This window comes from Cottoperca gobio, chromosome 6 (assembly GCF_900634415.1).
Source record: "Cottoperca gobio chromosome 6, fCotGob3.1, whole genome shotgun sequence".
Classification (NCBI taxonomy): Eukaryota; Metazoa; Chordata; class Actinopteri; order Perciformes; family Bovichtidae; genus Cottoperca; species Cottoperca gobio.
This window is the reverse complement of record NC_041360.1, coordinates 5,450,295-5,462,785: the sequence shown is the minus strand read 5'-3', so window position 1 is coordinate 5,462,785 and position 12,491 is coordinate 5,450,295. Positions and strand designations below refer to the sequence as shown.

At 39.0% G+C, this 12,491-nt stretch overlaps 1 protein-coding gene across 1 annotated transcript; it reads right to left on the bottom strand.

Annotated features, from left to right (window-relative positions):
• Window positions 1-1,563: 1,563 nt before the first annotated feature.
• Window positions 1,564-12,452, bottom strand: pnp6 (purine nucleoside phosphorylase 6). The gene is made up of 6 exons (XM_029434043.1): window positions 12,313-12,452; window positions 8,426-8,595; window positions 8,210-8,313; window positions 5,467-5,642; window positions 5,175-5,365; window positions 1,564-4,785 (listed from the first exon to the last, which is right to left on the bottom strand). The coding sequence occupies exons 1-6, from the start codon at window positions 12,342-12,344 to the stop codon at window positions 4,589-4,591; spliced, it is 870 nt and encodes a 289-aa protein (XP_029289903.1). The 5' UTR covers window positions 12,345-12,452; the 3' UTR covers window positions 1,564-4,588.
• Window positions 12,453-12,491: the final 39 nt, after the last annotated feature.

The following is a 12,491-nucleotide window of genomic DNA, read 5'->3' as shown; positions in this document are numbered from 1 at the left end:
TGTCACACTCACACATGTCCCCTGCAAAACAATGCCAGGTAGGAACTAAGATTACTCTTAGGCTAAGAGGACATGCAATAGCAACTTAAATGTAAATTCAATAATAGGTCAAGGTTTCTTTATTAGTACTAGTAGTGTAGGCCTACAGTAAATGTAATGTGTAAATATATATATATATATATATATATATATATATATATATATATATATATATATATATATATATATATATATATATATATATATATATATAATTTGTGAAACTAGTTCTGGGCAATTCTTGTCATCCTAGTAGAAGCCAAGGCAGTGTATGGAAATAATTAAGATGATGCAGGCAAACCAAAGTTATCACCCTCATGCATATCGATGCATCGTTGAACTTGAGCTGTCACGTGTCCCCTGAGGTGGCGCAGTAATTTTCCAGATCTACTCTGCATGCGGGTACAGTGCAGTGCTGACACACTGCTGGCAGCCGACTCCTCTTGGAGGCAGCGTGTGAAAGTCAGCGGAGACAATCCCTCACTGACGCTATTTCTTACGCTTGTAAAAAGTCACATTCACTAACAGGAGCACTGCTGTCTCATAGACTGCGTGAGCTCAGGTACATGACAGTGCATGCATAAAAACAGCGTGTGTGTGTTTGTGTGTGTGACAGTGTTTAAGAGTGTAAACTCAGCAGAGCTGTCCCGCTCTATTTCCTTAGCTTCTCTTTTCACCCCATAATAATCAATAGCTGGCTCTGGGCTCAGTTGGCACAGCGACAATAGATAGATCAACATTACATTACAGATGAGGCCTGTCGCCAGCCTGCGGGGACTGCCGACTCAAACACACTTCATTCTCCTCTCTTATTCTCTTTAGTCACTCAGATCGTCTGTCTTCATCTGTGTGTCTGCTCTACCACTTCTCTCCATTCAAATCAGAGAGAATGCTATTTGCATCCGACATGCATATCTTTGTAGACGTCTCACTTTTCCCATTGAAGCTGTTTTGAGAAGCATCTGCGTGAATGTGTGCAAATACAATCCAGTCCAGTGAAGGTGTTGTGTTTGGGTTGTCGGGCTGCCTGCTTCATTTGTATTAATATTTCAGCTCCAGGGTGACGCTGCAACTCGACATGCTGTATGTAGATGAATTATGTAACAGAAAAGGAGTGGGGCACGGAACAGCCATTTCCACTTCATCTCAATCTCACAGCGTCTTCGTCGGTTTGAGGTGTGCTTAAAGTGAAGGATTGAGAGTGAATTGAGAGTGGATGTGTTGATGAGGTATGTGTGTGTGTTTCTCCTGTATCTCCCTGCTTTTCGCAGATATCGCCCTCTTCACTGATCATCATTATCTGGGGAAGAAACTCCTTTTCTCCTTGAAAAACAGCCATATTGATTGATACTGGGGACATAACGCCTCAGTACACTCTCTCTATCTCTCTCTCTCACATACGCGCACACACACACACACACACACACACACACACACACACACACACACACACACACACACACACACACACACACACACACACACACACAAGTGCAACCATCCATGACAGAAAATAGCAGCATCCAAGTTTCATCTGCAAGTTTTTATTTGACAGCACCAACATATGGTATGAAAATAAATCATTTGTATGTCAATAGAAACATAGAAAATGTATTTTATGTGTAAACTATATTAGATTCTAACCTGAGACCTGAATACAGTAAATATTATTCATATGGTTATTTAGTCCACTAAATAGAAAATGTAATATTTGGAGTTATGCCTATACAGGAAAACAGTGAGCATGGTGGTGCATCTAGTGCATACAATTAATTACTTTTATGTGAATTACGAGTTTCCCTGTTTATTGTGTATGGAGCAGATCCAGATTTTACATTTCGACTTCACTCTAAATGGAAATCCCCTTTAAGACTTCTACCATTAGCATCTTGAAGTTAAGCCTAATACAAATGGTCTAAGAGAGGGACTGCTGATCTAGGATTTCTCTGGCCTTTGCAGCATTAATGAATGAGACGGTCAAGGGGACCTGGCAGGAGGTTCCAGATCAGCGCAGAGAAGATTTAAAACTGCAGCCCCACATATTATAGCCCTCCCTGATATTACAGTGCTGTGATCTATTGGTGTACAAATAAAACAAATTCAAATGCAATCCACCCCAGAAAAACCTTCATATATCACGACTGCTTGACCAGATTAGCCTTTGATTTTAGGCATTTCTTTCCGATTATATTGTGGACAGGCTTTTCAGAAACTGATTCAGCTAAAACTTTATTTTCAATGGAGATCCGACAAGGATTAGGATCGACATACAATTTCCATTTAGTCAAAGTTTTTTCATCGATAAATACATTGCTTAATTAAAATAAGTGATTTGTCTGAAAATAAACAACTCTGATTTGATCACAGTGTAAATATACCCACTGATGTATAGCTAAAATAACTATTTATTGTACATTGTTAAAAACAAGCAATCACAAAATAAAGGAAAGCAGGTGCCGGTTGGTCCCAATGATCCTATTTATTCACAAGAATGGTTCTGTATACTCTCTAATTAGCAACTATTATTATTGTGGATTAACTTCCTTTATCCCTGCACCAACATGTCAAGGCCGACGCATAGTGCACAGCGTCCACTGAATACACCTTAATCTAGTAATCTAGTGCCTGATGCATTGATAGGTGGTAGTTGCATACATTGCTCTTTCGAAAGGTAAATAAGACAAACAGCAATGTATTCATATAACAAATGTACGTATACATAATGGAGGCTACGCACCTTAATTATAGACACTCATCTAAAGATGAGATAAAATAAACAAAAGAAAACATCCATCACCAAGAACAGGAAATGACCCAGTGATTATAACTACTAACCATGACACAATCCTCCCAGTATATCTAAAGGTTTTATGCGTTTATAGTACTCATTAGTACTCATTAGTAGTGAGCACCATAAACTGACCATAAATATGTCTTATATTCATTATATTTTTTTCGCACTCAATATGCAGATTCAGCCCTCCCAGTCTTTTTGTATGCTGCCACTCACAAGCATAACAAGTAGTACTGTAAAAGGAAAACCCAAACAGACAGAAATACATAGGGGGCCACCGCTGTATTCCTATTACATTTATTGATCCATGATCTGGGATATATGAGAAGATGATCGTTTTAAATAAGGGAATTGTATGCTGTGATCTTAAGTAACCACCACAATATTCTGGATTTGGATTAAACACACACCAAAAGTCAATATGTCACCTACAGATTTTAGAGACACCCAACAAATTACTTTCAAAATATTTCCTCATCCTGGTTTCCAGATCTCATGATTCATGTTGCACCACTTATTGTTAAGGAGAAACTGAAATTGAAAATCATGTTTTTTCTTTCCTCCAGTGCGCAAGGCTCTGCAATGCAGAACCTGTGTGAACAAAACTACTTGGTTCGTTTTGGAAAAGGTTGCGGTTTGGGTTAAAATAACTATGAAAGCATTACTTATGTATGAAAGTTGACCGTTGACTTTTGTTTTCACACGGGCCACAAACTGGGATCTCCTGGGTTAAAGTCCTGTTTTTTTGGACCTACCTATGCACCCCGATTACCTTCCTATATGGACTTTGTCGCTCTTTATACTACGTCAGTTCTGGCTCACCATTATGTGGGTTGTATACCAATTGATTATGAAGGTTATATAATAATACATTAAAAATTAAATTAAAAAAATACATTTGCATTATTTTTGTAGGTATAAGTACGAACAGTGTACGAGAACAGCCTGATAAACTCCCCACCTTGCAGCAATGCATGTAACGTGTACTTCAGTATGTGTCAGTGCACCGTGACATCACTGCTAGATACGTTACAGGCAACAGCGATGCTTGCCGTAGCCTGTTGGTAAAATATACTTTCAATAAACTTTCAATTAGCGAGTGCAGTGAAACACTGCATTTCATCCTGGTGTTAAATTACTCTTTAAGTGTTTCAAGGGGTCTGGTAATCCCCTACTAATCATAATGATTTGCTTTAGGAGGATACAACAGTGCTAAACCAAAAACTGTCCAAAGAAAAATATTTATTAAAGTCAATCCTTGCCTTCTATTAAAACGTTTAGATTAATGGCTTACTGGATAATTGTTGCTCTGTCAGATATTATACCTCTGAAGAACAAATATACCGTAGCTATCTGTCATAACTATATTATATAAGATCCCCATGAAAGAGATTCATGGGGACTGGATCCAGGGTTGTGAAAGTCTTGCTGTGATAGCACTGAATAGCAAACTATAAACAACATTGTCAACATTCATCAAAGGCCATCGACATTTCCAGCGTTTACAAGTGGCATTCTCAACATTCTTTTCTTAACTCTGCGCTCTACCTCAAAAACCTTTCACTCACACCCCCAGTTAACCACAATATCCACATAAGCATGAACTTATCCACATACAGCCTACATGAGCAGTTCACCTTCTGCACCTCATTTTTTACCTTTTGTTCAAAGTTAATATTAGTCACCAATAAGTCACCAAAGACTTAATTGCGAGGCTGAATTTTTTTTTGTGTCTTCAGATTTCAGATGATGGCACTAGATCTTGGCGACGAGGTGGCTGACGAGCCTCTGGAGGTCCTGGGTTCTGCGCTGGGTGGTCTTCAGCACCTCCTCATGGTTCGCCTTCTCAAAGCTGTCATAATCTGTCACCACTTTATTGGTAATGAGGGACAGACCCAAGACACGCAAGCCACAGTGACGAGCCACCACCACCTCTGGCACTGTGCTCATACCTAGACAGAGGGGAGAGGTCTGTTTCAGGTACACTGACTTAATAGTAAGCTAGAGCATAGTAAAAATTAATAAATAATAATAATAGTAATTATATATATATATATATATATATATATATATATATATATATATATATATATATATAACTATTAATATTTTGGAAAGTCTGCATCATGTAAAGTCATGCTGCTTGCTAGTGCTTGCCAGTCCAGGGGGAATACTTCTTCAAAATTAAAATGCTGCTTGTATCTGTTCATGGCATATTATCCGAATAAGGAAATTCTATTGATTTAAATATCCCTAGTGAGCTGTTGTAGAGGCACTGTTAAGAGGCAGTCCAACACCACATCAGTATCCCTTTAAGTCAGCATAAGAGAGCTATACTAACCAACAGCATCAGCCCCCAGCATCTGCAGGATTCTGCACTCTGCAATGGTCTCGTATGTCGGTCCAGCCAGCATGCAGTAAACGCCTTCCCGCAGGAAGCTGTCGCAGCCCTGCTCCTCAGCCGTTTGTTTGGCCAGAGTGCCAAGCTCACGGTCATACGCATCCGACATGCAAGGGAAACGCACTCCAAACCTGGAGAGATAGTAAATGAATGGGACATAGCAATAAGACAGATGTATGCAATGTTCAAGTTCCATTTTCATAGTCCAGCCTTGATGTTTGTGCTGCTGTACCTGTCATCATTGTGCCCACAAAGTGGGTTCTGCCCAGCAAAGCCTGGCATGTTGATGTGATCCTTAATGAGCATGATGTCTCCCACATCGTAGCAACCATTAACTCCGCCCGCTGCGTTTGTCACAATCAGAGTTTCCACGCCCAGCAGGTAGAAGACTCGCACCGGGTACGTCACCTGGAGTGACAAACATGCTATGCTTCAGAGACGGATTGTACTCTGATGCGTCTCAGATTACAAATGGGAGTTACAAGATGCGGGTCACCCGAGAACAACAGAGGGTGAAAAAGGATCACATGACAAGCCAATATTTATAAAAAAAAAAGCCATGTTCTGCATGCGCTGATGTCTGTGTGCTCTCAGATTTTTAATACTGTAGGTCCTTGTTGAACTGTGCACTTCTGAAACACTTGTGGTTTTCTACTAACCTTTATAGGGCAGCTCATAACATATAAATGACTGTTGTTACTCCTCACTGCAGTCACATTTGGAAATTGCTTTTTCTATTTCCCATTTCTCTACAGCTTGAATTGCCTGTGAGAGTGTTTTGCTAGTTAGTGCAGAAATGTTTTCAAGTATCCCAGTTTCCTGATAAGGTCAGTGCTGCCATTTTGGAACATTTCATATTAGAAACGGTGGACTGTGTTGTTAGTTGATTTGTGGCATTGTCTAGAAATGTAAGCACATATGTAATAGCAGGACTGTCAGCTAGTTAATCTGTAGCAGGGAGCTGTTGATACAGACTTGACTTTATTAAATGATTTGGCAAAAGGCTCTTGGGTGGCAGAACATATTTGCCTTTGCTAAACTAGTTTTCCGTCAATGATTATTTATGTCACCTGACAAGGAGGGAGAAAAAAAGTCCCATAGAAACAGCAGAGAACAAGATTAAGAGTGTACAGACATGCTAGCGGCTCAGGGATGGTGGTGGTTTGGCTAATGCTAACGCCAGCATGCTAACATGCCTACAATGACAATGTTAACATGTTCATGTTTAGCATTTAAATGTGTTAACCACTAACCACAAAGTACAGCTGAGGCTGATGGGTTTGTCATTAGTCTTGCAGGGTATAGGTATTGCATCAATTCAAATCCAACCAACAGACCGACATTGCTATCCACAGAGACATGCTGCTAGTGTGGCTAATAAAAACATATTCTCATCTCATCCTATTCATTGATTTGTTCAGTTTGTCTAAAGTCCCAACTGGATACGTAAAAGTGAAAACTGTATCTGGTTTTCTGTTACTCATTACTGTATGTATAAAACTGGATTTTATGATTCAGTGTGGTCGTAGGGATCATTTTATGTGGAGATGGAACATCTGATCAGGATACAGTGTCTCAACAAGCCAAAGGCTAATCCCATAAAGACACTATGGCACACTGGGTGGTTTTCTTATTTCATTCTGCAGCTGATCATTCAAAGCACATAATCAATTGTTAGCCAAAGATGTGAACTATAGTATGACAACTTGATATTACAATATTACAAAATCATGATTGAGGATCAGATTAAAGCTTAAGCATGTCTGAGATCAGTTGTCTTTGAAAGTGTGTATACAACTATACAAAAGAAAGTCCAGTTTGAGCTGTTGAATTCGAAGTTGTTAATTTTTCAAAACGACTGTTGCGGACACTTTGATATGATTATCAAACTATAATTATCACTAGGCCAATGTTCCAATTGGAACCAAAAATGTTGTGTCTTTTAAAGAGCCTCTCCGTGGCAAGAACAACAAAGTTAGTGCATGGTTTAAAGATTGTTCTTCTAAAAGCGATTGACAAAGTCAGAGTTTAAGCTGCCAGCTTTAGTTCAGTTATCATGTATAGTATATCATTTGCATCAGCAACGTTTCAAAACAAAGCTAGTTACAAAACAGCTTATTGTAGTAACAATATCTCTGCACCAACCAGGGTTCATATGGATATCTTTCAAATTTAATTTGAAGAATTTTTATTTTTTTACAAACAATGTAATTCTGATATACAAAACATATTGTTTTTAGCCATGTTAGCGGCGGCATGGATGGCAATTCATAGTTTTCAGTTAGTTAAAGCTAATGCACAAGCCTGTCAAATGTTCATTGTTTACAACCCACGAGTGTTTAGATTACCTCTCAAAAGAGAAAAACAAGATGTATAAACAAACTGCAAGTCTTCGGCACGTGTGGTCAATTTACATCACCTGCTGATTGTTTCAATCATTAAAAACAGTTGTACTGCGACGATGCTTACAAACAGTATGTCTTGTGGAGAATTTGTCCCCTTATGCCGCTGAGAAGATGAAACCGTACAAAAGTACAGAAAGTTATTTGGACTTTCCATCTTGATGGATCAATAATGCTGTTGTTTGGGAGGTGAAGGACAAGACATTCTTCATTGCGAAAGCGTATTTGAGTGCTAAATTAGTGCAGATTAATCAATAATGAAAATAATTGTTAGTTGTAGCATTAAAACTGATCACATTCCCATCAGCCTCAGCTGTACTTTGTATCTAATTCTAATTAACAAATGTTAGCATGCTAACATGCTAAACTAAGATGGCGGACCTTAACAAATTCAAATAAGCAAATAAGAATTTTCTCTGTGAGCATGTTAGCATGCTGACCTTATCATTTTAACTAAACCGGTTAATTCATACGGTTGTTTACAGCTCACCTTCAGCAATAACACCGTCCTAGCCTTACTAATAAAAAAGTACCACAAGCAGTATTTTGTTTACTTGATGTACTGTCGCTTACCGTGTGTATGTTGTAGCCCTCGTAGAAGTGGAATCTCCCCTGCATGCAGACACAGTCACGGCCCTGCAGCCTCCCGAACACCAGCTGACCAGCATGGCCCGGCACTGCACAGCACACATACAATGTGAGCAGCTGCTGTCGTACTTATGTACAGTTTCCAAACACTTACAATAAGTTTTAGATAAAAAGCAATTGGTAAACTCAGAGGCAATTTACCAGTGCTGGTAGGAAAACGTGGAATATCCGTATATGGGAACATAGTCTTTTCACTCAGCAGGTCACCCAGACCGCCCAGACCTGATCCACAGATGATGGCTACTTTAGGACGCAGATCTGTGTGGACCAGAAGCCAGTCTGCTGTCTCCTTATAGTCTTCATAACTGTATCTGAAAGTAATGGAAAGAATATTGATTAATGTTAAATATTATTTAGCTCTAGAGATAAATCAGTTGCTTATGTCTCTGATAATTATCGCTATAACCATCATTTTCACCAAGGAATAAACACCATAAATACTGATCAACATCAGTCTCATGTTTAGAATTAGTCACTGTCTGAGGAGAGCGAGCAGGAATATTACTAAATTACAGCTAATTTAAGGGAAACATATAGCAAAGAGTATTGATTACATATTTTTGTGTGTGTAAAACAGAAGGGGGAAGTAATGAATGCAGCTTAAACAATAGACAATATACCATATGTGGAATTAATAAACAGCATACACAAAATTTCACAAAACAGAAAACCTTCTGAGGGGAAAACTTAAAATGAGAATGTTATGGACAGCAACATTAATGTCAATTCTGCAGTAGAACGGGTTCAAGCCATCGCTTTATCGAACCTCGAGGCAAAAAGTAAAAGACTGCTTATAAGAAAAGTCCATTCAGTTCAGCATGCTGTAGGGCAGGGGTGTCAAACATGCGGCCCGGGGGCCAAAACCGGCCCACCAGATGGTCTAATCCGGCCCGCGGGATGACTTTGCAAAGTGTAAAAATTAGTTGTTTTGATCATAAAGTAAAATACTGTTCCAGATACCTGTGACAAAATGTTCTGTGCCTTTGTAGATAAACTGTGATCTGTAATGCACATGTGTAAATGATAAAATGAGGCATAATATTGTTGAAATTGCACCTTTTTTTCTTAAGAAACTTCAGGTTGTTCATAATGTTTTGTAAAAAGATAGAATCTGAACATTTTCAGAATGTACTTGTACTTATTTGCACTACAACGAAGGGAAGAATTTGGAGTTGTCGTTATTTACAGGTTATTATGCTGTGATTTTACTGGACCGGCCCACTTGAGATCAAATTGTGCTGTATGTGGCCCCTGAACTAAAATGAGTTTGACACCCCTGCTGTAGGGTTTTAATTTTTTTTAATGTCACAAAAGGTTTAACATAACCCATCCTATATTCAACCGTAGGATTTCTTTGTCATGATGACAAATCAACTTTCTGAAACTCATGCCAAGCTATTTCTCATTGTCATCAGGATATTATATAACATTCTGAAACAACCATGTTAAATAATAGTTCAAAGATAAACTGGAGGGAAGACACTCTGACATGCAGGAGCACAATGACATGGATAGGAACATTGCATAAAAATAAGACTGAATACCACATTGTGCAACACACTTGGGTTTTTACTTTGCCACTGTACCAGCCGAATCATTATTCAGGGATGTAGATTTCATTTGAAATGCCTTGAGGTTTGTATTCTGGTTATAAATCTGGTTGTAAAGCTATAATCTTAATGTTCCTTCTATGCCTCAAGCTTTGTTATTTAAACACAATGACACTTCAGGCCGCACCCTTTACCAGACCAATCTGCAGCAGGAGAGAGCCTGATGATTCTGAGCCCATTTTAAAGCATCTAAGATGACAGCTCCATCAGACTAGCCGAGGGGGTTTAATCTTACAACATTTCCCTTGTGCTTCCTTTTTTAATTCAACCTCCAAGAGAAGCTGGGAAATGTTTCATAACAGTGGGTATGTTGGTACCGAGGACAGGGTAAAGTCAAACTGATGAACTTGAATAATGCTCCGACCAACTATCTGAGTCACGACTGGGTGAGTCATTAAAACTTTATCAAGACAAAAATGAAGTCGCAGTGTATTTCTGCATTCTCTAAATCTGTGGAAGAATTATCGTAATACCCTACAGGCAGGTCAGCCATAAGGAATCATGAACAGGGGAACGAACTTTTCCATCTTGGGTCCTTTATTAGTCTCCAGACTCACTTTGTTCACTACCATCTGGAAAAATAATTTCAACCATCAGTGTATCAGTCCTCATTTCAACATGGAGTTGTTGTTCTCAATGTAGCATTATAACCATAGACCTTTACATGACCCTCTCCCGGGTCTCGGTCGAAGGTCATCTGAACTCTTTGACCCCCCCTGACAGCGGGCCTGCCTACATACAGGTAATCAATTTATTCTACAGCACAGACAACTGTGACACAATTGTTGCACGGCTGCCGTTACCGGCCTGTCAGTTGCAGAGGTTGCCCTTCACATTGGATAATTATTCAGGTGGTAGTGACAACTTTACACATAAACACACAAACACACTCCGGCATACAGGTGACTGCTGTAACTAATCAGTTGGTTTGTGATTTCTAAACAGATTCATTGTTGGAGCCAGCACAATGTGGGGAATGGATGAGAGCAGTTCAGGTCATCTAACCTGACAACTGAACAACAGCTTTTTTTAATCAGTGATTCCTAAACCCAAGAAACTTAAATATGGAAACGTCGTTAGGGGTGTTCAGCCATAAAAAGCTCTTATCCAACAAAAACATTTTATGTGTCTGTAATTCTGCAGTCATGTTTTGTATGAGCGTCACTTAAATGTTACTATAAACAAGGTGGAGGTGGATAAAGGGGAAAATTGAATGTGTATATGTACAGTATGTGTAACTGAGTTAGTATTTTATGATGTTTAATAGAACTGGTTAGTTCTTGTAGACTTAGCACCATAATTCTACAAAATATATATTTACCAAAAGATATACTAAATGTAATTATTGTAAACAAATAGCCCTAATGCACACACATTAACTGCACATCTATGAAGCTATTTATTACTAGTTACATTACAGGTCATTTAACAGACACTCTTATCCAGAGCAACTTACAGTAAACTACCTAGAGGGGCAGTCTCCCTGGAGCAACTCAGGGTAAAGTACCTTGCTCAGGGACTCAATGGTGGCAGCCTGGTATTGAACTCACAACCATCTGGTGTTTTGAAAGCCGTACCATTAGCCACTAGGCCACCACCACTGTTTTAATTGCCAAATGCTATTTTAATGTTTTTGTACTTGTATTATACTTATTATTTTCTTTTAGAACTTGTGCCTATTTATTAATTTGTAGATTTTTTAAATATAGTTTTATATATATATATATATATATATATATATATATATATATATATATATATATATATATATATATATATAGTTATAGTTAAATAATCATGTATTCCTTTTCTTAAAAAAATATATAGTATAGTATAGACCAGTCAGGTCACATACCTTTGAAAACATAGTAGTCTATATGTATTATGTAACAGATCTAACTCAGAGCAGGAAGTGAGCTTGTGGGCTCTCCCCTCTTTGGATTTCGCTCGCGGAATGGCCAGCTGCGCACGGAGCTGTCCGTGGTACTGTCGGAACTTCAAGCAGCAGAAAGCGGAGCGGGACGGCCTCAGGGATATCTGCTATACACTGCCACAAAGGCATAATTAATTAAAGGAATTACATTGGTTTGTGTAAAGATAAAGCAGAGTTGATAGTTACGACATAGCCAACCATCTGTGATACACGACTACGTCAGAGTGAGAGGTGTCATTCTGGGAGGAAAGCCTCTATAGGCTACTAATCCTCTGAATAAAGCTGTCATGTTAGCTACTGTAGCCTTGGCTTCAATAAACGATTCTCAAATAGCACAGTGCATATCAAGATGCGTCTTGCAACACAGGTGTAATGCATGTAACACCACTGGATAACCCTTAACAGAATTAAGCTACAGGGTAGCCTTGACATCCATGAGGCTCATTTCTCTCCTATCCACCAACATCCAGCCTTATCGGTCTTACCTGCACAGACTGGAGGAGGATGCCGCTTCCATATCTGAAGATGAGAGGGACTACTTATGAACTGATAAGACGCTGTTTGTATCGTGTTTGACGGACGCTTCCCGTGCTGAGTTTACGGGAGTGGAGCGGCTGATGGAGATTCTGCTGCGGCGGAACAAATGACGGAGGTCATGCTGCGC

What these genes read in the sequence shown, in the direction of transcription:
- pnp6 (XM_029434043.1), bottom strand. Translation starts at nt 12,344, where the DNA reads ATGGAAGCGGCATCCTCCTCCAGTCTGTGCAG. An exon ending in ACGTTTTCCTACCAGCACTG is followed by an intron (nt 8,314 to 8,425) that starts GTAAATTGCCTC and finishes TGTGCTGTGCAG; the next exon opens with TGCCGGGCCATGCTGGTCAG. An exon ending in AGGGCTACAACATACACACG is followed by an intron (nt 5,643 to 8,209) that starts GTAAGCGACAGT and finishes TTGTCACTCCAG; the next exon opens with GTGACGTACCCGGTGCGAGT.